Source organism: Pelodiscus sinensis, chromosome 1 (genome assembly GCF_052426305.1).
Source record: "Pelodiscus sinensis isolate ZL-2025 chromosome 1, ASM5242630v1, whole genome shotgun sequence".
In the NCBI taxonomy this organism is placed as follows: Eukaryota; Metazoa; Chordata; order Testudines; family Trionychidae; genus Pelodiscus; species Pelodiscus sinensis.
Window position 1 is genome coordinate 6648262 of NC_143052.1, and position 23390 is coordinate 6671651.

The window sequence follows — 23390 nt, forward strand, 5'->3', positions numbered from 1 at the left end:
CTCCACTAGTGTCATGCCGTAATTAGCAACAAAAGCACCCGAGGGCCAGCGATTGAAGCTAAAGGTTCCTTTTTCTAGAAATCTGGGTCCGAAAGAACCGTGCTGCCAACTCTTGGGATTTTGCCGCGAGACTCACGATAGCCATTGTTTTCCTTAAAGTTTCAACTCTTGGGGTTGTGTGGCTATGTGATGATTTCAGCCTTCTTTCTTAAGGAAAAAGCACATTTCTAGCACTTGCAGCAGTAGAGGAAGATTCAAAATGCGACCCTGGTGTACCCGAAAGTCTCAAATAGCAAAAGGCAAATAACGCCCCCCACACATTGATTATTTTTACATAATCGCATGATTTTAAAGCCAATCTCATGGTTTTTGGACAATGGAGGCTGGCAATACTGAAAAAGGCTTCAAGCCATTTTTTCAGCCTTCACAATAGCCCTCTCTCGCTTTCTTGGCTAGACTCACCGGTTCCCCTTTCTGACCCTGCAGACCTCGGTCGCCTTTAGCTCCTTTGATTCCATTCTTCCCATCCAGGCCCGCTGTGCCCTGTTGTAAGAGGAGTAATGTTAATTTCTCCAGGCTGCCTGTGGGCAGCCTTAACAAAAAAGAAAACTGAATTATCCGACTCAGGCTGCAGTTCCTCACAGGCATAGTTCAGAAGCAGAAATAAAGGGGCTCATATTAATGCTAGAACTTTGTGTTCATACCCCACCTTTCCCCGAGGGTCTCCACAGCTTTTTCACAGGTCGGGCCTCACACCTATATATTTCAAGCAAAATGCAGGACAATGTAGCACTTTAAAGACTAACAAGATGGTTTATTAGATGATGAGCTTTCGTGGGCCAGACCCACTTCCTCAGAGGAAGTGGGTCTGGCCCACGAAAGCTCATCATCTAATAAACCATCTTGTTAGTCTTTAAAGTGCTACATTGTCCTGCATTTTGCTTCAGCTACCCCAGACTAACACGGCTACATTTCTATCACTAACCTATATATTTCATTATCCCCATTTTACAGAGCAGGGAAACTGAGGGAATACAGTTCTGGGATAAACGTGCATTAAAGCATTGAATAGCAAATTGGGTGAAGCTGCTTTCCTGGGCAGATAGATCCCAATTTTGCATCGGACTAACATCATTAGTGTCAGGCAATCTTCATGCATCTTTGGGGACCGCTCACCCCTGAAAGGAAAATCTCCCCTCCCTCCAGTCTCCACACTGGGTACAATCTTGCCTTTTCCTGACATTTGCAAATAAAGAAAACAGACAGCAGCAATTCTGAGAAATGCAGAAATTCATAGATTTGGAGCTGCTCCGGCAGCAATTTAAAGGGCCCAGGGCTCCGGCTGCTGCTACTATGGCAGCAGCAGCCAAGGCCCTAGGCCCCTTTGAATTTCTGGGCCCCACGACAATGGCCCCTTGGCCCCGCCCCTTGTTGGCAGGCCGGCCTAGTGCTCTATGTAAATCACCTCTGTGAGGGGAGTGGCTAACGCATTGGGAGCGCCGTGCCCAGCGCTGTAGCCTGGTTCGCACGGAGCGCCGTAACTTGCTGCCCTTGGGGAGGGGTGTTTTTTCACACCCCTGAGCCAGAAAGTTAGTGTAAAGTGCCTCTGTAGACCTGGCCTGAGGAAAAGAGGAGAGATCAGTGTCCAGGGGCACTTAGCGCAGTCGCGAGGAGCAGTGGCCCAGAAGTGGGATTTTTCCAAGGCCATTTGCATTTGGGAGAGGAAAAGAAGAGCCCAGAAGGGCTGGGGGACAGGGAGGGGACAAAACACTGGGAGATGAGCAGGGAAGAGGGATACATTCAGGTCAGGGCTGGGAGGGGAGGGGGATGAGGGGGATAGTTTGATTATATTTAAATTTATTCCCTAAGATTTACATTTCCAGCTTCTCCAGTTAAATAAAGGCTGGGCAAGCCAGGCTCCTAAGAGGGACATTTAAAGGCAATTACTTTTGGAGTGCTGGAAATAGCTACCACTTAGTCTAATGCTTAGTGGACGCAGTCATTAAGACTGCCTCAGACAGGTTTCAGTTTTAGAATGGCAGGCTAAAGGACCCGCTAGACATTACAATAGCACAGTGATACAGAGGGTGAGTCAGGAGCTGTGTCCCCTCTAAATTGTTTCCATCCGTGTGCAGAATAAATTTTGTTGTGTGCACCAAGGCACATGTAGGTGTGCACCACCAGTAGAAACGCATGCCACTAGCTGTAAGCACCACTCACCGGTTTACTGCCTACTGGATTTAGCTGTCAACATTTGACAGGAGGTGTTTGGAGTCAGCGTTTGCAGATGATACCCAACTGTTTAGGATAGTCAAGACAGAAGCAGACTGTGAGGGACTCCAAGAAGATCTCACCAAACTGAGTGATTGGGCAATAAAATGGCAAATGAAGTTTAATGTGGATAAGTGTAAAGTAATGCACATCGGGAAAAATAACCCCAACTATACGTACAGTATGATGGGGGCTAATTTGGCTACGACAAATCGGGAAAGAGATCTTGGAGTTATCGTGGACAGTTCTCTGAAAACTTCCACACAGAGTGCAGCGGTGGTCAAAAAGGCAAATAGGATGCTAGGAATTATTAGGAAAGGGATAGAAAATAAGACCCAGAATATCTTACTGCCCCTGTATAAAACTATGGTACGCCCACATCTTGAATACTGTGTACAGATGTGGTCTCCTCACCTCAAAAAAGATATTTTGGCCTTGGAAAGGGTTCAGAAAAGGGCAACTAAAATGATTAGGGGTTTGGAACGGGTCCCATATGAGGAGAGGTTAAAGCGACTGGGACTTTTCAGTTTAGAAAAGAGGAGACTGAGGGGGGATATGATAGAGGTCTATAAAATCATGAGTGGTGTGGAGAGGGCTGATAAAGAAAAGTTCTTTATTAGTTCCCATAATAGAAGAACTAGAGGATACCGAATGAAATTAATGGGTAGCAGGTTTAAAACTAATAAAAGAAAGTTCTTCTTCACACAGCGTGTAGTCAACCTGTGGAACTCCTTGCCAGAGGAGGCTGTGAAGGCTAGGACTATAACAGAGTTCAAAGAGAAGCTAGATAATTTCATGGAGGTTAGGTCCATAAAAGGCTATTAGCCAGGGGATAGAAATGGTGTCCTTGGCCTTTGTTTGTCAGAGGCTGGAGAGGGATGGCAGGAGACAAATCGCTTGATCATTGTCTTCGGTCCACCCTCTCTGGGGCACCTGGTGCTGGCCACTGTGGGCAGACAGGATACTGGGCTAGATGGACCTTTGGTCTGACCCAGTACGGCCGTTCTTATGTTCTTATGTTCAGCGTTAGTGCAAAGGCCTCAGCATTGCCAACGCTCTTGATGTTGTCATGAGTTTTTCTCAAAGTTCCAGCTCCTGGAGTCATAGGGAGTTGTGATGATTTCAGTCTTCCAGCTTCAAAACGTTTCCTGTAAGCTGGGTGCTTGTGGGTGGGATTGCAATGCTGCTCAGCTGATGAGCAGAGAGCCCACAGCGAGACTTTTTTGTTTCTACTGGTGGTGCACATCCGCATATACCTCAGTGCGCATAAAATTATTCTGCACATGCATGGAAAAATCTGCATGTGGATGGGAAAGATGAGAGGGAGCATTGGTTTCTAGCCCTTGCAGCTGTGGAGGCAGCTTCAAAATGTGACCCCAGTGCACCCAAAAGGTTAAAAAACCATGTGTTGATTATTTTTCGATAATCTCATGAGTTTAGAGCCAATCTCAAGATTCTGGGAGAGCTTGACTCGTGATTTTTGAACATTTGCCATTGGCAATCCTGCCAATGACACCAAACTCAAGCCTCTTCCCCTCCCCTGCCCTGCCCCATATGTCTCTTTGTCTTCTTCCGCCCTGCCCCTTTGCTTGGAACATCCCTGGCCACATCCCTCTCCCATGAGCTCACCCTCTCCTCAGGCAAATCACGTCCCAGAAGACCCACTTAGCCATAGGCACCGTAACTCTGCCCTTCCTTACTCTCCCCGTGCCTGGAGCATACGGTACAGCCTCACTTGTCATGCCCGCCTGTGATGGCGCGTTGGGGGTTCCCCGTCTCCTGCACCCCGAAATGGCACAAACAGACTGCACCAGCCAGTGGAATTGAGGAAGTTTATTGCCTCTCCAGGATACAGCACAGCACAGATGTAATCTGGTTACAGGAACTGGGGCTAAGAGGCCTCAGTGCCCCCCCTTTGAGATAGGGGAGTCCCAGCCCCCACCCCAGCTCCTTATACCCTGCCTTCCAGCGAGGAACTAACTAAATTCCCTTCCAGCCCTGCCCCCCAGTCAGGGCAGCATTCCACCTTCCTTTGTTCCTCTCCATGGGGGGTGTCTGGCCACTGGTTCAACAAGTTTGGCACTACCTTTGCATAGTGAGGTTTTCCCTGCTGGGTCTTGCTCCAGACAGCAGGGGTCACCACAGCCCAGCAAGTACCCCCCACTACGTCACAGTTCTCCCCCCTCCGAGAGCGAACTGAGCAGGGTCACTCCGCTTGTGACCTAGGGAAGTTCGGGTCCTCTGCATGGGAACCCGCCCCGGGGACATGGGTGCTCCCCTTGACTCAGGCCGGCCGTGGCGAGGCCCCACATGAATTGGCTTCCCTCCGTCCACTCGCCGCCCCGCTCCAGGGCGACTGACGCAGGCCTGTCCTCGGGGGTCACACCCACCCTTCCGCTGGCCTTGATCTCTGGCCAGGGTCTCTCGGGCCGGGGCCATGAGCCCAGCGAGCCTTCTCTGGACAGCCAGGGCGGCTTCCACCCCCGATGCTCCATCCAGGGAGGACTTCCCCTCCCATAACTCTCTCAGCAAGCCCAGAGGGTCTATCTGGGGTAGAGACCCCCAAGCCGCTTTCCTCCTGTCTTGGGCCTTCCCGCCCCTCTGGCAGGAGTCACAGGACCGGCAGTACCGCTGCACGGCTGTAAAGATTCCCGGCCAATAGAAGTGCTGGAGCAGCTTCAGCCGGGTGCTCCGGATCCCCCGGTGGCCCCCAACGGGGACATCGTGGGCCAAATACAGCAGCTTGAGGCGATACTTTCGGGGGACGACCAGCTGCCGCTGGACCCCCCATGCCCTCGCCTTCCTGGGGGGGAGCCACTCACGGAACAGGAGCCCACGCTCCCGCAGGAATCTCTCCTGGCCACCTCTCCCCCGGGGCTGAGCTGCATGGAGGCCAGCCTGGTCCCTCAGCCTCTGCAAGGAGGGGTCTGCCTGCACCTCAGCCTGGAATTCAGCTGCTGAGGCAGGGATCGGGACCTGTCCCCCACCTCTGCCTAGGTCCGGAGTCCCAGTCTGGCTGGACCCCGTGTCCACTGGGATGGGACCCTGAGGACGCTGCCAGGAGTCCTTCCCTGGACCCACGTTGTCAGCCCCCCGCTGGCTCTGGCTCCGGGTAGTGACTAGAGCCCGCTGGGATTCATGGGGCCACTCCTCTAGGTCATTCCCCATCAGCACCTCGGTGGGCAAGTGCGGGTGCACCCCCACTTCCTTGAGGCCCTCCTTGGCCCCCCATTTCAGATGCACCCTGGCTACAGGCACCTTAAACGGGGACCCGTCTATGCCCTTCAGGGTCAGCTGCGCGTGGGGTAGTATCCGCTCCGGGGCCACTATGTCGGATCGGGCCAGAGTCACCTCCGCCCCTGTGTCCCAGAAGCCCGTCACCTTCCTACCATCCACCTCCAGGGGTATGAGGCACTCGCTCCGCAGGGGCCGTCCTGCCCCCACCCGGTACACGGAGAAATCCGCCTCCTGAGAATCAGACCTCCCAGGGGAGGTGCACTGAGCATCCTTCCCCTCTCTCTGAGCTGAGGTTTGCCTGCCAGCCCCTGCCTCTGGGGCAGCCTGCCCTTCCTCCCGCCCCAGCCAGTTAACCCTGGAAAGTCCCCGGTCCTGGGACCTGGTGCACTGAGCCCTCTTGTGGCCTTTTTGCCCACAGCGATGGCAGGTTAGGCTTTGGGCTGTCTCTGTCCAGGCCCTGGCTGGTTCTCTGGGGCGCAGACGACCTGTTCCTTGGTCTCGCCCCGTAGTTGATTCCCTCCGTCGCTCAGCCGAGATCCGGTCTCTGCGCGGTTCCCTCTCTCTCCGGGACTCCCGTTCACACCCGGACCGGCTCTCCGTGAACTCATCCGCCAGTCTCCCGGCCTCCTGGGGGTTCTCTGGTCTCCGGTCCTTGAGCCACAGCCTCAGTTTGGGTGGGCACGCTTCATAGAACTGCTCCATCATGACCAGCTTGAGCAGCTCCTCTGCGGTCTGGGCTCCGACTCCAGACACCCACTTGCGGCAGTATTGCGCCAGGCGGGAGGCCAGGTCCACATAGGTCTCCCGTGGCCCTTTCTGTACCCCCCGGAACTTCTTCCTGTACATCTCGGGGGTCAGCCCGAACTTGTGCAGCAGGGCCTCCTTGACTCGGCTGTAATCCCCTGGCTGTAGGTCCTCCAGCTGACTGAGCACTCCGGCCGCCTCCTGGTTCAGTGCGGGGATGAGCTCCTGCAGCCAGTCAGCTGGGGGGACCCGTTGCAGTCCACAGGCCCTCTCAAAGGCACTGAGGAACCCGTCTATGTCACCCATGTCCTTCAGTTGGGCCACCACGAGCCTCTCCAAGCGTATGGCAGTCCTGGGACCCTGGGGCCCATCCGCACTTGGCGCAGCCGGTGCCCCGCCGGTTCTCCGCTCTGCCATGGCCAGCTCATGCTGTCGCTGCCTCTCTCGATTTTGGCGCTCCTTCTCTCGATCTTGGCGCTCCCTCTCTCGGTCCTGGCGGTCCTTCTCTCGGTCCTCTACTTCCAATTCCCTGATCCGCAGCTGGATCTCCAGCCGCCGCAGCTCCGCTGGGCTGGCCCCTGCCCTAGAAGGGCTACAGCTTGCAGGCCTCCCGGGAGACGCTGTCTCATCTCTCCGTTGGGTTCCAGCGCTCCTTCCCCTCTCTGAGCCTGACACACTCTCGGGGGGGGGGTCTGGCTGCTTCCCCTGGGGACAAGATCCTGGCCCTGTGGCTGGTCATTGTCTTCCAGCTGGGTAATCAGCTGGGCCTTGGTTGCTTTCTGCACAGGCAAGCCCCTCTCTCTGCACAGCCCCACCAGCTCTGCCTTCAAGAGTCGGGCGTAGGCCATCTGCCCGCTGGGCCCCTCGGTGCAGACTCACCAGTCTAGTGCTGCAGCGCCCCACGATTCCCAGGAACCGCTTCGCTCTGTCTCCAGCACGCCTGGCTCCAGGGCTCTTGCTTCTACTGCGCCTTGTTACTTGCCGCTGGAAGCTCCATCCACGGGGTGCAGTGCATCCCACTTCTGACACCAGTGTGACGGCGCGTTGGGGGTTCCCCGTCTCCTGCACCCCGAAATGGCACAAACAGACTGCACCAGCCAGTGGAATTGAGGAAGTTTATTGCCTCTCCAGGATACAGCACAGCACAGATGTAATCTGGTTACAGGAACTGGGGCTAAGAGGCCTCAGTGCCCCCCCTTTGAGATAGGGGAGTCCCAGCCCCCTCCCCAGCTCCTTATACCCTGCCTTCCAGCGAGGAACTAACTAAATTCCCTTCCAGCCCTGCCCCCCAGCCAGGGCAGCATTCCACCTTCCTTTGTTCCTCTCCATGGGGGGTGTCTGGCCACTGGTTCAACAAGTTTGGCACTACCTTTGCATAGTGAGGTTTTCCCTGCTGGGTCTTGCTCCAGACAGCAGGGGTCACCACAGCCCAGCAAGTACCCCCACTACGTCACACCGCCCACCAGCGCTCACGTCCCCCGGGCCCAGCCAGAGGAAGGTACCCCTCTGGCAGAACAGCGCCCCTCGTTTGATACACATGCCGGGGCAACAAACCCGACTGTCTCTGTTCTGCCTCGTGCACTGATGGAGCCAATGTCAGTGGCTCCCAGTGCACCTGCTCCCTTATCCACAGGGTAAGAAAAAGAGCAGGAGAGAATTAGTGCATCCGAGGAGATGCAAGTCCAGCCACGCTCCTCCTGGTGCAAACAAGGCACGTAGGGGTCCCACTCCGGATACTAACCCACAGTCACTTAGCATCTGCCTGGCAGCGGCTCATGTGCAGTCTGGAATCCCCTGTCCACCTTAGGGAGGTTATAATTAGTTTAATCAACTAGTCGATGGATTTTCCGTCGACCAGTCGATAAGGGACCTCAAGAGATCATCACGTCCAGTCTCCTGCCTTCAGGCTGTGCTTGGTCCTGCCGTGAGGGCAGGGGACAGGACGTGATCTCTCGAGGTCCCTTCCAGTTTTAGCCTCTGCCCAGGACCTAATCCCGCTGCGGCTCTGCCTTTTAAATGGATTAAATTAAATTAATGGAGATTGCCTATCTCCTAGAACTGGAAGGGACCTTGAAAGGTCATCAAGTCCAGTCCCCTGCCTTTGCAGCAGGACCAAGTACCATCCCTGACAAATTTTTGCCCCAATACCTAAATGGCCTCCAAAAGGATGGAACTCACAACCCTGGGTTTAGCAGGCCAATACTCAAACCGCTAAGCTGTCCCTCCCCATCAAAGGCAGCAAGGAGGGAGAGGGGGTGACTAGCCCAGCGACTAGCTTTTGCTTCTCGGATAGTCTACTAGTCACTTACTTCCCTAGTTCAGTTCAGCACTTTTCCCCCTAGCACGTACATGTCACACTCATCACCAAGACCCATCTCTCAGGAACACTCCGCCATGGGCAAAAAGGTCCTGGTGTGTTCTCTCTCTCTTCCGCCCTGAATTTTGGTGCTGCTGATAAAATGCAGCTGTGCTCTAGCATGGACATGCCAAATGAAAACTCATTCTTGCTGTCCCAGCCCAACTCCAATGACCATGCAGGTACTTTTCCTATTGCAGGAAACAGCCCTCATTAATGCACTCTAATGAGGGTGATGAGCCAGTGTTTCTGAACCAGGAATGTTTACAAGACCCCGATCTGCAGCGGTTATGTGTCTGGTACAATGTCGGGAACACCACGTGACACACAACCCAGTGACATCCAAAGTGTCACGTTGAATGGACGGCGCGCTGGTGTGGATGCAATTTGAGAGACAAAATGACTCGAGTTCTCAGTGTTTTCCAGCATAACCACTGCAGCCATTCACCAGGGTCAAGCCGCAGGTGAGCTACGGAATGACTCCGTTCGTTTTAGCCCAGCGAGTTGTGGTCTGTGGAAGTGTGAATAATACGAAGGGACTCCCTATAGTGTGCCTAAATGGAAAGCTGCCATTTAGTGCTAGAGACCCGCTGAGATTTCCAAAAAAGGGGAATCGCAGCTGTATTGTGTACTGCCCAGGGCATATTACTATTTTTGCACCTGTTCAGGAAAGCACTTAAGCATGCGCCTGAACTAATCTTAGTGGAACTCTGCATATGGTTAATGCTAAGCACATGCTGTAGGTTTTATTGAATCAGCGGCTTTGTGATGAGGAGTTAAAGCATTGGATCATACACATCATGTATATAGTACCAAATCCATGGCTTCCTACAAGTTCCATGATAGTTGCCAGGCAACATAGCATGGGTATGAGGAATTTCATCGGATCAACGGGGATAGATTTTGTATCCTTTCAGTCTCGAGCATCAGCCCCTACCATCTGAGCTAAGGGAAAACACCTTCACACAGTAGAACTGTTCGAAAACAGGTGAGCATTATTTCAGGAACATGTCTTAAAGTCTCTAAAGTGTCTTGTTTTGCTCCAAGTGTTTCATTGCATTTTTAGTTTTTTTATGAAAAAAAAAAAGAAAAAAAGAAAAGAAAAAAATGTCTTTTCACTTGGTGGGAAAACAGCTACTTTCTGTCACTAAACTTTTCCCCCTGTAAACAAGTGGGGGGAAAGTAAAGGATGGAAAACAGAAGTGGGATTTTCCCCCACTGAAACAAAATGAACAAAACAACCACCCCTCAAAGTCTTTAGAACATTTTGAATAGAACGTTTTCATTGTGAGTTTTTGCTGAAAAATGGGACATTTCAAAGAAAAGAAAATGCTTTCGCAAAAAATTTCAGGTCAGTCAAAACGCCTGTTTACGATGAATTATTTTGTGTGGTTGAAATAGTTCAGCCAGCTTCTAGTCTGCAGGATGGGGTCTATGAACAGAGCCGAGTAGTTCTCCTTCCACTCAGCAGAGGGCACTGGTGCAAATTTCAAATAGCCAGTTCATGACAACACACATTACATCCTTTTCAGAATTCCTGGGGATGGCGATATTCAAAGGGTTAACCATGATGACACAGATAAGCCTATAGCTAGACAGACAAAATGGCATTTTGAACACGTATTTGCTTCAGCCCTGCCTATAGAGTCACCCTGAAATGCTGGTGTAGTGCAATAAGGGGAATGCACATTATAAGTGTTCTTTGATGCAAAATGTAACACCCTAATTAAACTGCATCTCTGATGGCAACGATCCACACGCCCGCCCTCCTGCTCTTCAGATCTCACTTTTCATGCAAGCGTTCAAGAAAGTTTCACCTAAATTATTTCCTTCCTTGAGGCACCTTCCGCCTTTGAAACATGCGGCCTTAGCTGTGAGTGAGTCAGAGAGAGACACACGGCACATCAAAGCCACCCGAGCCCTTGCAGAAGAACATGATGTGCCAGGAGGGGGCTATTCATGGATCTCCACGTAAAGGAGGGATGTGCCATGGGTCCTGCATATACTATGATCCCAGGTGTCAAAGTGCTAAACACCGGGCAACGTTAGCACTTCTCCCTCATTCCTGATCCTCTTTCAAGAGGCTGCTAATGGCATGATGAGAACGATAGATTTCAGGGTGCTCTGATCAGCAGTGTACAGCATGAGGCTATTAGGCCGAACGGACACGATCCCAGTGCTCCTAACATGAAAAGCTATCACAACTCACAGCAAATCCAGGCAGGCCAGGTTCTCCGGGTTCTCCCTGGGAGAGAAGGGACACTCAGTTAAACACACAGGAAAATCAGCTTGGTCAGCTATACACTGTGCAAACAATCCCTGGCATTTCTTTATCCCTAAGCCTGTTATTTCTAAATAATCCCTCATTTCAAAATAATAAGCAGAGCGTCCACACGACCAAGCCTGTTATTTCGAAATAACAGGCGGCTTATTTTGAAATCTGTGCTCCTGCTTTCCTCAGGGAATAGCACCTATTTCGAAATAGCGGTGATTGTGCACGCTCTGCTGCCGCTATTTCGAAACAACTCCCCAGAGACATTCAAAGTAATTACTCCCCAGCGCTTCCTGGGGCGCTAAGGCTTTGTCTACACTGCCAGCTTTTGATGGTAGAAAGTATGCAAATGAAGTGCTGATTAGCATTTTGTTGTGCTTCATTTGCATAATCTATTCGAGTCATTTTTGTTGCGCAAAAACAAGCAGTGTGGACGTTTCCTTTTTGCGTAAAAACCCCTTGCAGAAAAACGGTGTGAATAAATTATGCAAATGAAGCATGACAAAATGCTAATCAGTGCTTCATTTGCAAAGCCTAAGTCGAGGTAGCGCATCCACAATAACAGAGCCTGCCTCAGACTCATTTCGAGGCTCTCCCATAATGGGGATGTACTATTTTGATTTTTAAAAGTTTCAGAGAGGTAGCCGAGTTTGTCTGCAACAGGAAAAACTTTAAAAACAACCAGTAGTTTAGTAGCACTTTAAAACAAAACATGTAGTTGGCATCATGAGCTTTCGTGGGCATGGCCCACTTTTTAAGATAACTGGAGTGTTGGAAGTCCAGAACATTTTGATTTTGTTATTTCTGGAGGTATTATTTCAAATTTAGTTATTTTGAAACCATTTCCTAGTGGAGATGTGCCCGAATAAGGATTCCCCTCCAAAACCAGCAGCATCCTCATGGTGGCTTTCGAAGCAGCCCAAAGCACTTTGTTAGCTGTCTGAATACAGGCATCGCTTAGCACACTAGCGCGACCACCTCTGGGGTGGATGTGGCAGGTGTCCAACAGCCTCCCAGCCATGCGTCACGCAAACAATTTAGGCTGGGAAATGAGGAATAAAGCATCTGATTGAAGAAACTGCAGGGGGAATTTCAGGGAGTAATTTGGTGCGGAAATGGAAGTAACACTGTGACCTCTCGCAAAATGTGCCGGGGACGATAAATGGTCTGCTGTCAGGTGGATTTCATCTATCATCTGAAACACAATGGGGCTAGCTGACCTCATTCCATCTGCAAGCTGATGTTCTGTGGACTTCGGCCCAAACCCTTCTTTTTCTGCAGCTCCGCTAATGGCACCATGCATCCTCAGAATGCATTAGGAACCTCATCCAGGGCACCCAGCACCCCAGTGAGAAGACGAGGTAGCCTTTCCTCCAGGCGATAAAGGGACGCTAGGGGCCTGATTCACTATGCCAGCTGAGAGGCACCCAGGGCAGGAACCTTTGCTCCTCCTGGCATTTTGGGCCTGGCTGTGGGGACAAGGCCAAACCTGAGGTAAGTTAGAGCAGCCTCAAGATTGCTTCAACGTGCATCCAAGCTGCCCAGGTACCTAGGAGGGGGAGTCAGGATCCTGCATAGACCTTTCCTGCTGCGTCTTGCTTACTTTGAGGCATTTTGCAGGAAGTTGTGGAGGAGGGGGAGAAGTCTGCTGTCTTTAAGGCCCCTTGACACCACTAGGAGCCTTAGAGCAAGGGGGCCCGGAGAGTTTGAGTGACCAGGCAACAAAAGGAGTCAACACAATCCCCAGGCTCAGGACACTCCTGCTTCCTGGCCCTGCCTGGAGAACCCTACAGTGCATGGTCCCTGACTGCCAACCCTAGCAAGACACAAGCGTGCGCCTTGCACCTGAAGCCCCATCAGGTCCAGCTATCTGTGGAATGGTACGATCCTTGAGCACAACAAACAGCCCATGTCCCTAGGGGGCACGTTTCACTGAACGTCGACATGCTAAGGGCACTTCAAGAAACGGGCAAGGAAAGGGAACTCCAAGAGCTGCGGACGCCAGAAACTAGCCGCGTGACCCCCAAACACTCCAAGCGACTCCCCGTTACTCTACTGCCATGCACGGGGCCTTCATCTTGGCCGCGCTCAAGCCAGATGCAGAAAACTGAGAGTTGACCTCAACCAATCCTGGCGGCTCGTCACAGGAACTTGGAGGCCTGCTCACGCACTGTCCTCACTCTGCCTTGGGGGCAATGCAGCCCCCCCCCCAACTCCAGGGCGGTGGTTCTCTTCAGTCAAAAAGAGAGCCCCGAACCAGGTGTGTAATCAGACACACCCACTCTGCAGGCTGGCGTTCCACCATCCAAGGGGCTGAAGTCGAGAAAGAGTTTTGCCTCTGAAAAACCCTTCCCCCCAAAAGAGCACGGGGGAAGGCTACAGAAGAACCAAAATGGCGGGAAAGGCAGGGCAACTTGGGTCCTTCAAAACAACTCCCTCCAGGCACTGCCCTCGAACAAAACTACTGGCGTGCACTCAGGGGTGGCCCGTGACTATAAGCCGACTCGGACGTTGCCTAGGGCGCCGCCTTCAATGGCGCCCGATGATGATGTCACAGGGCGCCCGATGATGACGTCACAGGGCACCCGATGATGACGTCACCCCATTGACGGCCGTGCAGGTGGGGGCGCCAATCGCGCATTCCGCCTGGGTGCCAGCTGCTGCAGCCCACCTCGGGCTGCTCCTGCGTGCACTGCATGAAGGGAGATATGGAGGTGGGAAACCTGGTGACAGTCTGGCCAAAGGGGGAGTTGGGGAATGTCCCCAAATGTGACTGTGGAAAATCCTGACAAGCACCTGCACATTGCTGGACTGGCAGTGCCCCCTTGTCAACATCCTGCCTCCCCCGCCCCTAGGGACTATTTGAGATAAGTGACAAACCAGGGCTGGGTTGCAGTTGTGGAGTGACCAGCGATGAGGGTGATGACCCTGTAGGTTTCTCAGTGTGCGTTCGGGCCATTGTACTAACCTTCTGCCCCACTGGTCCTCTGGCACCAAACAGCCCCATGGCTCCTTTTGCACCTGCCTCGCCTTTGACCCCCTGCAATCGAACACACCAACCGAGAGGATTTTCAGGCTTGTTGATTCAGAAATTGCATTTCCCCTTAAAGTCATTCTTTGCCACCTGGCCCGCAACGCCTTTATTTGGGACCGTAGACCGGGCCTCCTCCCCACTCAGCTGGCCCAGGACTTCTCCCCAAGGCGATTTCCAGTATTTTCACACTGTGGATCAGGTTGTGAGAAAGAAGATTCATCTAGCAACACCTTCACCGCCCATCCCAAACCGCCCAAGCCCCCACTGCTGGGTTCTCAGTCTCGTCCTGTGCCATACTTTAGAAGCACGGAGCAAGATGTTTGACTAACACGGGCCACTTTGTACAGGTCTCAGCGCCTGGAAATTCTGCCTAGTGAAGCAGGGAATTGACTTCGTAAGAGGAATATTCTACAGGATCGGCGGCAGCCTCCTTTTTAGAAGCTGCATCAAATACCTTGCTGGCAGCCATTGCTCCTGAACGGGCAGCCAACGGAGGAAATGGCAGAGAATTATAATAGCACCCTGCCTTTATATAGCACCTTTAAGGATCTTAAAGCACTGTACATGTGCATAGGTGATAGAAACCAACGTAGAGCACATGGCATAACAGCTGCGTACAGGGAAGAACCGAAAAACCAACCCCTCCCTTCCAAAAAATGCCACGGGACCAGCCATGTCCACACAGAGCAAAACCAATTCCCCTTTTTAAGGAAGCTTTAGCAGTTCTCAGAGGAAGGGGAAATTACATCACTTCCTGTGATGATACCGTAATCGACTGGCTAGAGTGCACGCACACTGCTGCCTTCTGGTGGACAGAATCCGAACTGTTCAACTGTCTGTTGGATCCTAAGGGAGAATCTCCTTTGCGCAGCTGGTGCGAGGTTATGCTTTTCTGGAGGATTTCTACACCCGCAGCCTGCAGGCAGTTCCAAGTGGCAGCCCGGCACAAGTGAAGTCAGAGGTGGCCACAGATTTGTTGCAATTACATGCACAGAATTAAGTGGTTAGATAATTCCCTGTGTTGTGTGTGTTTGCAGCTAAGGGCTCAATCTTCATTTCCAGACACATATGCTTAAGGCCACGTCTACGCTACCAAATGACGTTGACCTAATTTACATCGGCATGCAGCCGCTGCAGTAATGACACCGCTTGTGCGTGTCTACACTTGGCTCTGTGTCAGCGGCGTGTCTCCTTACCAGGAGATTGAACTATCAGTGCGGGACACTGTGCGACAGTTTCTGAAATCCAGCCACAGTTGAAGGCGGCAACACAATGTTTATTCTGATGTTGCCTCCACCTAAGTATCTTGACCCTGACTTTCTGCCTCTCGTGGAGGCGGTGTTATTAAGATAGTGTGACTTCTCAGAGTGGCAGCTGTGTTACTCTGCAGCTGCACAAACATCGGATAAAGTGGGTTTTAACCATGAGAGCTTGGGCCCAAATAAATCTGTGAGTCTTTAAGGTGCCATAAGATAGTGTAGTGGTTGAGTTATCTTGGCCAGAGTGAAATTTTAATTTAGCTCAATGAAGGCTGCCTTGTGTTGACCTAACTCTTGTGTAGACCAAGACTAAGAGCACGTCTACACTCCAGGGAAGATCGATGCTGCTGCGGCTGATCTTCTGGGGTTTGATTTAGCGAGTGTTGTATAGACCCTCTGGATCAAACTCAAAGGATGCCCCCATCGGCACCAGTACTCCTACTCCTCGTGAGGAGTGAGGGAAGTCAACAGAAGCATTTGCTCCCATCGACTTCCCGCTGTGTGGACGAGGAAGCAATGGGCTTAAACTGCAGCAAGGGAGATTTAGGTTGGACATTAGGAAAAATTTCCTACCTGTTAGAGTGGTGAAACACTGGAATAAATTGCCTAGGGAGGTTGTGGAATCTCCATCTCTGGAGATATTTAAGAGCAGATTGGACAGACACCTGACAGGGATGGTCTAGATGGTGCTTGCTTCTGCCGGGAGGGCAGGGGACTGGACTTAATGACCTTCCGAGGTCCCTTCTAGTTCTAGGATTCTAGGATTTCAGATTAATTGGCTCTAGCTACGTAATTTATGTAGTGGGAGTTGCGTATCTTCGGTCGCCCTTCCCCTGTGGTGTAGACCAGGCCTAAGTAAGCAACCGTACACCATCCAGTAGAGTGCACTGAGCAGTACTACCCACGGCATCCTACAGAGGGCAGCAGTGCACCGATAAACCCCGTGGGTCCCAAATGAAGCCCCGCAATGAATAAGGAGGCTCCTACCTTTTCTCCTGCAGGCCCATCCTCCCCTTTCTCGCCTTTGTCTCCGTCGAAACCTGGCGGGCCCCGTTCACCCTGCAGGATCAGACAGAAGCTCTGTGATTGAGCGCTCAGGGACCACAACTCGCAGGGGTGTTCTCTAGGTCAGGGCCCCGCACCTTGCGGCTGGCCAGTGCTGCTCAGTCCCATGCCCTTTGGGGGTTGACTGGACACCGCCCGCCTTGTTTCGCACAGGCAACCAAACATTCTTTGGCCACAGCCTGGTTAGCCACAGAGAAGTAGCTGATTAATCAGACTTTGCAGCCGCCCACCATCTCCTGCTCGCAAAGCATTTTACATAGGCAACTAGTGTCATTAACCCTGTTTTCCAGAAGGCTGAACCCAGGGAAGAGAGGCTAAGTTACTCCGTGACCCACCTGGGAACACACTCCAGATCTGCGGAATTCCAGGCCCATGCCCTCCCTGCCCTCCTCTGCTTCTCTGTATACAATCCACCCAGGGTGGGAACCAGCCCCTTGACCCAGTCCCTGGAGCTATCCCTCTCCCCTGGCTGGCCAGCCAGCCCTCTGAGATAATCACCAGGCTTGGTCCGTTCATCTGTGACCCAGCTCAGCCAGTGCTCCATCTCAGGAGCATAGAAACCCAAACCAGGGCCTGGACTACACAGGAGAGCCGCACACACCAGGCAAGAAGGCAAAGACTGAGGGCTGTCTTTCATGTAGAAAGCTGTTGGCTTGGCGGGGTAGATGGTGCTTGGTGGCCTGTGATAACCAGGAGGTCAAAGCAGAACTGGTGACCCTGGTAGCCTTAAGCTGGTGCTCCGGCAGCTGCACTGGCTTCCAGTATGTTTCCGGGCACAGTTCAAGGTCTTGGTTAGGACTTACAGAGCCCTGAATGGGTTGGGACTGAGGTATTTGAAGGACCATCTCCTCCTATACGACCCCGCACGGGGACTGAGGTCGGCTGGGGAGGCTCTGCTTCGTGTTCCTCCACTTACGGAGATACGATTCACATCTATGCGGGATGGGGCCTTCTCGGCCTTCGCCCCTCGGCTATGGAATTCTCTCTCCTGTTTCGGTGCCAGGCCACGGCCACCTCTTTTACCCGGGCTTGTGTGTGTGTGTGTGTGTGTGTGTTTTAGCAGGTTTTGTGTGTGTGTGTGTGTGTGTGCGCGTGCATGTGCGTGTGTTTTATAGCAGGTTTTATGTCGTCCCCCCCTTGAGGTCCTGTATTTTACTTTATATATATATTTATTTATTGTGTTTTGAAAATGTGTGTGTGTGTGTGTTAGCAAGTTTTATGTCCCTTCCCCCCTTGGGGTCCTGTATTTTACTTTATATATATATACTTAGTTATTGTGTTTTGAAAATGCTGTACACCGCCTTGACTATTTTAAATAGAGAGGTGGAGTAAAAATATTTCAAATAACTAATTAAGCCCTGTCACTCGTAGGAAGGTCTGTTTCACTGCAATGTAAATTCAGGTTGGTAGAACTCGTGCTAGCAGAGCTGGGTTTGTTAACCGAGGGTTTGGGTGTCTGCACTCCGTTGTAAACCCAGGGAAGGAACTGTTGAACTCTGGCTCCCAACCTGGGCTCCAGCATCTACACAGCGGACCTGAGTCCTGCCATCCGAATCCCAAACTTCCTAACACTCCCCGATTGTGGCCATTCTAGCCATTTGCTTGTGGTGCAGGGTGGGAAAACTTTGACTGTCCACCAGCCAAAGGAAGTCAGCCAGCGGGGGATTGTGGGACCTGTGGGCAGATTCTCAAAGCACAAGTCCAGTGCAGCTGCGTCCATACTACAGAGCAATAGGGCTTGAACCCTCGTGCCCAGCGTGACTCGGGCTTGGCCCCTCTATGCCTGTGGATCCTGGGTGCGAGCCCTGGGTTAGCATGTGACAGCAGATGCGAGGGGGGGTTAGGGTTGACTATGAGTTTGAATCCTGGGCTTACACTGCTGTGTAGACGCACTCTAAGGGTATGTCTAGACTACATACCTCTGTCGCCAGAGACATGTAGATTAGGCTACCCAGCATAGGAAAATGAAGCAGCGATTTAAATAATCAATGCTTCATTTAAATTTAAATGGCTGCCACGCTGTGCTGATCAGCTGTTTGTTGGCTCAGCGCGGTAGTCTGGAATCATGAAACCATAGAGCTGGAAGAGACCTCAGAAGGTCATCAAATCCAGCCCCCTGCTCTAGGCAGGACCAATCCCAACTAAATCAACCCAGCCAGGGCTTTGTCAAGCCGAGACTTAAACACCTCTAGGGATGGAGACTCCACTACTTCCCTAGGTAACCCATTCCAGTGCTTCACCACCCTCCTAGTGAAATAGTTTTTCCTAATATCCAACCTGGACCTCTCCCACCTGGGATGAGGTTTACCAGGGAGGTCAACAAATGCCTTTGATGTCGACCATGGAGCATCCAGACTGGTGCGTGGAGCCTACAAACAGCTGATTGGCACAGCATGGCAGCCATTTAAATTTAAATGAAGCAGCGATTATTTAAATTGCCGCTTCATTTCCCTATGCCCAGTAAACAAATCTACATGGGTCCATTGACGGAGCCATGTAGTGTAGACATACCCTAAGAGAGCCACACTGCGGACGAGAGAATGAATGCTGAGCGGCAGGCATGCTTTAAAAGATAAAGATTACAACTCACCGGATCTCCTTTGTTGCCTTTATAGCCTTGAGGTCCAAAAATAGTAACGGGGTCACCCTGTGAAGCAGACAGGTGATAACATTAGACACACACACACAATGAGGCAGAATTACATGCCCCGCTGGGCACAATGACCTTTGCTGCAAATGGCTCCGTAGACAACACACTGGACAACGTACCCAGCAAGAATAAAGGTATGAAAATATCCACCCAGCCCCTGAGCAACACTACGGATGCCACACGCTGGGCAAGAGCCGCACGTGGCAAAGCAGGAGACCTAGGTTCATGCCGGGGCTCAGCTGGCAGGAGCTGCGGCGATGGACGCGTCACGTGAAGGATGGAATACAGTGGTAGTTCACACGTGCTCTCCCCGACGCGGCACTGGGACAAACCGCGGCGGTTACGCCTCGCGGCTCTGCACGTGCTATCCCGTCAGCGAGATGGTGTTGTTGGGAAGGGGTGATGGGGTGTGGGGGAGCCAGGGCTTGATAAGGCCTGATAGGGAGGAACCGGGACAGCGTTATACAGCCAGGAAGTGAGAGTGGGGCTGGGGGGTGCAGCCATTCTCCAGAGGGAAAGGGATCAGGGAAAAGGAAGCTGTCCAAGGGGAGAGCAAACCTTGGAATCCTGCCCCAGACTAAGGGGTCTGGTCAAAGACCACAGGGAAGTAGCCACGGGGAGCAGAGGAGGTTCCCATGGAAACCCAGAGCTAGAGAGGTGGGGTAGGAAAGAGCTCAGGGAAACAGCACAGGCACCGAGAGTGAGCAGACGTGGATTGCTAGTCCGGGTCGGAACCCGGAGTCGGCTGCAGGCCCGGTTCCCCTACCAGCCACTGGGAGGTGGCACAAGGCCCAGAAGGGGGATGGAAGATGGTCTGAAGTGGCTTGTCCGGCAGGACTTGGATACCCCAGAAAGGGGACTGTATTGTAGCCGGCCGGGAGGCCTGAATCACAAAGAGCAAGCACTTCGGGGCCACATCTAGATTGCAGGCTTCTTTCTGAAGAAGATTTTCCAGAAGAGATCTTCTGAAAGACAGCATCCACACTGCCAACACGCATCGAAAAAGCCATCTGTTTTTCGAAAGATAATGTCCACACTGAATGGACACTCTCTCGCATGTAAGCCGTGATGTGTACCGTGATGTGTACCGGTAGTTCGGAGTAGGAATCCTAGTCCGAACTACCTAGTTTGAGCCCTGTGTAGCAACGCTGCACGGGGTTCGAACCAGCGGGGTTTTAAAAATGGCGGCTCCCCGCTTATGCAAATGAAGCCCGGGAAATTCAAATCCTGGGCTTCATTTGCAAGTGCGGTATGCCTACATTACCCCGCTAGTTCGAACTAGTGGGGTAGTGTAGACGTACCCTCCCTCTTCCCCGTCCACACACGCTGTTTTCCAAAAGAGCTCTTTCAGAAAAAGGCTTCTTCCTTGTAGAAAGAGGTTTACCGATGTTGGAAAAGCCCCTCTGTTCTTTTGATTTATTTTCAAAAGAGCATGATTGCGGTGTGGACGTAAGTGAAGTTTTTTCAGAAAACAGCTGTTTTTCCGAAGAACTCTGCAGTGTAGATATACCCTGAGTCACGAAGAGAGGGAGGGAGCGCAGTGCACGTAACCGACCTCGGGGCGCTGGAACAGGCCAAAGCTAATTCCCAGCCCAGCCCTCAGGGAGGCGCACCCTGCCCTTTACTGCAAGATTCTTGGCGGAGCTTGGATTAGAATACAGGAGTTCCTGGAGCAGCGGTTCCCAGCGCCGCGCACAAGACTGTGGCTTCCTTGGAGAGACGGGGGCCAGGGAAAGGTTGGCAGCTGAAGGGGTCAGGGGAGAGAGAAGCAGCAATGGATGATGGGCAAACCTCAGAGTGTGGTTCAGGCATGAGCTAAAATGCAGAGCCAGTGTGAACGCTTTTAGGGGAGGAGCCCTTTGAAGTTTGCAGGGAACGTGTTTCAGTCGTGCTGACACCCCGAAAACTTCCCGGCTCTGGGGGGCTGAACTGTAGTAGTGGGAGCTTTCCAAACATCGAGTTAAGCCCCTAAACTTAATGGTGACAACAGCAGCATTAAAGGCGACTAACTTCCCAAAGGCCTGGCCTATGGGACAGTCAGATGTGCTGTCTCTTGACATACAAACTTGAGGGAGTGCTAGGAGGTTTTGCATTGCGACGCTGGGTATATACTGACGTCCGTATCTATGGGAGAGGAAAGCAGAACCTGTCTGGAGCGCAGCAGAGTGTTTTCCACAGGGTAGTAGGCAAGGCGACATCAGAAAGGGACACATACCGTATTTTCCGGCGTATAGGGCGACTGGGCGTATAAGACGACCCCCTAATTTTTTAATTAAAAGATAGGGTTTCATCTTATATCCCAGCTCCCCTCCTCCTCCTTTGCTCCCGGTGTCCCTGGTCTGCTGGAGACGGTTCCCAGCAGACCAGAGGCACCGGGAGCAAAGCCGCAGCAGCTTTGCAAAGCCTCGGGGGAAGCCGGCGGCGGGGCATCCCAGGTGCGCCTGGGATGTATACCCGGCGTACAAGACGACCCCCGATTTTTGGGGGATGTTTTTTAACATCAAAAGTTGTCTTGTACGCCGGAATATACGGTACACACTCTTATTTCCATGTTCTCAGGCTTGCGGCTGATGGGCCCTGTCTTGATGCAGCTTTAGCGGGCACCAAACGCAGTCTTTGTTCGCTAATTAACTACGATCTGTAGCAGCCGCCACTGCATATTTAAATCTCGTGGTCTTTCTTCAGAGGTAAACGTATCCCCTCCATCCTTTTTGTTAGCCTTCTCTGGAGATCGTTTGCCATTTGCACAGTACCCAACACAAAGAGGCCTTGATCTTAATTGAGATCTCTGAGCCCTGGTCTGCATTTGAAACAACCCCCCCTTAGGTTGAATTTAGAAGCGGAGCATCCACATGACCAAGCCTGTTATTTCCAAATAACAGGCTGCTGAATTCGAAAGCTGTACTCCTGCTTTTCATCAGGAGTAACGCTCATTCCAAAGTAGTTATTTCAAAATAATGGTGGGGTGGAGGCTTCGGTGTTGCTATTCCAAAACATTTCTCCCCATTCGAACAAAGTACTCCCAGCGCTTCCCGGGGCTCTAAGTCGAGGTAGTGCATCCACAATAACGGAGCTTGCCTTGGACTGATTTCGAGGCTTCCCCGTAGTGTGGACACGCTAGTTTGAATTTGTTAAATCGGGGGTTATTAAATCAAATTTACTAATTTTGAAATAGTTCCTAGTGTGGACATGGCCTGGGTGCTGCTGCAGTACAAATAATAAATTCATCATCGTCATCTTCCCTTTCAGTTTGAGACACTCTTCCTCTTTCCTGGTCTTGAAGGGTGCAAAAGCAGACTGGACTGGGATTGAGAGATTTCAAGGCTAGAAGAGACCCTCCGCTCATCCAGTCTCAGTTCCTGCGTGACAGAGAGAGGTGCACACGGTTCCTCCTGGGTTGGTGAAGCAGGTTCTAGAAAGTTTGGAAGCTGTAAGTTGGAAGAAGTGCAGCCCAATTATCTCCCCCTTCCTGTTTTATCTCGCACGCCTCCTTATACTTTATTCAGGCCCCTCTTTGGGGAAGGCATTACACATTCCTTCAGGCTTGGAAGTATTTTCAGGTTCCTTCAAGAAAGAGATTAAGAATTGATTTGTCACTAGAGCAGGGCGCCTTTGAAAGTAGTTTCTTCAGACACATATCAGCCTGAATCATTTAATACCGTTTGACTCAACAGTAGAATTTCCATGTAGGTTTTCTAAACTTCCTTTACTGACTAGCCATTTCACCCAGTAGGAAAGTTAACAGGAAACTTGACAAGATTCGGTACTTTCTGGACCAAAGCAATGGGGCACTTTTCAGATCTCTTCTTGGTGTTGGGTTAATGCTACTTGATATAATTAATCTCATGAATTTTAAGCTTGTAACATGTTTTGGGATGTGCTGTGCAAACTGAAACCAGATATATTTTTCACTTCCTGTCCTAAACTATTATGAAGCTGGGCATCATTAATCAGCTGCCATGTTCTACCTCAGAGGTGGCTGCATTTTTGCAGTGTGTGAAGGATTCCTTCTGCATTCTCATGTAAGCAAGATCTCATAATACTGACTCCAGACAGTCATGGGACTAGCAGAAAATGGTTGAGACTTTTTCATACAGCTCTGACAATCTCATATCTAATCTAGAGAACCGGGCTCCCCTAAACAGAGGATCCTTGATAAAGAAAGACAGAAGTTTACTAGTGACAAACTTGTGTCCACTAAAACTATGCTTTCCAGCTGTGAACCAAGGCAGGATTTGAACCCAGGTCTTTTGGGGCAAAAGGCCCATGGTCACAAAGTAGCTCAGACTCAAAGTCCAGAACTTGCTTCAGATTAGGTGCCCCTCTGCTCAGTGATTACTCTGCTCATGCTTCTACTTGGTAAGAAATTTTTTTTTTCACGTAAGTCTCTAATTTGTCCACTCATTGACGACATTCAGAGAAGTCTCTAGCTGCCAACGAGCACCCCCTAAAAACCCTTCCAACTGCTTATATCCCATCTCCCCCAGAGAATCAACTGTTTT

At 51.5% G+C, this 23390-nt stretch overlaps 1 protein-coding gene across 24 annotated transcripts in view; it reads right to left on the reverse strand.

The window, feature by feature from the left end:
* The window catches only part of LOC102464061 (uncharacterized), a 252426-nt gene that overhangs the window by 62842 nt on the left and 166194 nt on the right, over positions 1–23390 (reverse strand). For 22 of the 24 annotated variants that reach the window (XR_016349502.1, XM_089778115.1, XM_089778103.1 and 19 more), the window contains 5 exons: positions 18829–18885; positions 16161–16232; positions 13849–13920; positions 10818–10853; positions 463–543 (listed from right to left, as the gene is read on the reverse strand). Coding sequence is in view for 23 of the 24 variants with exons in the window: in XM_089778115.1 (XP_089634241.1) it covers positions 463–543; positions 10818–10853; positions 13849–13920; positions 16161–16232; positions 18829–18885 (318 nt within the window). In the remaining variant the exon portion in view is untranslated. Of the gene's footprint in view, positions 1–462; positions 544–7281; positions 10146–10817; positions 10854–13848; positions 13921–16160; positions 16233–18828; positions 18886–23390 lie in introns of those variants that run through there. The other 2 variants (XM_089778131.1, XM_089778116.1) reach the window with 2 other exon arrangements.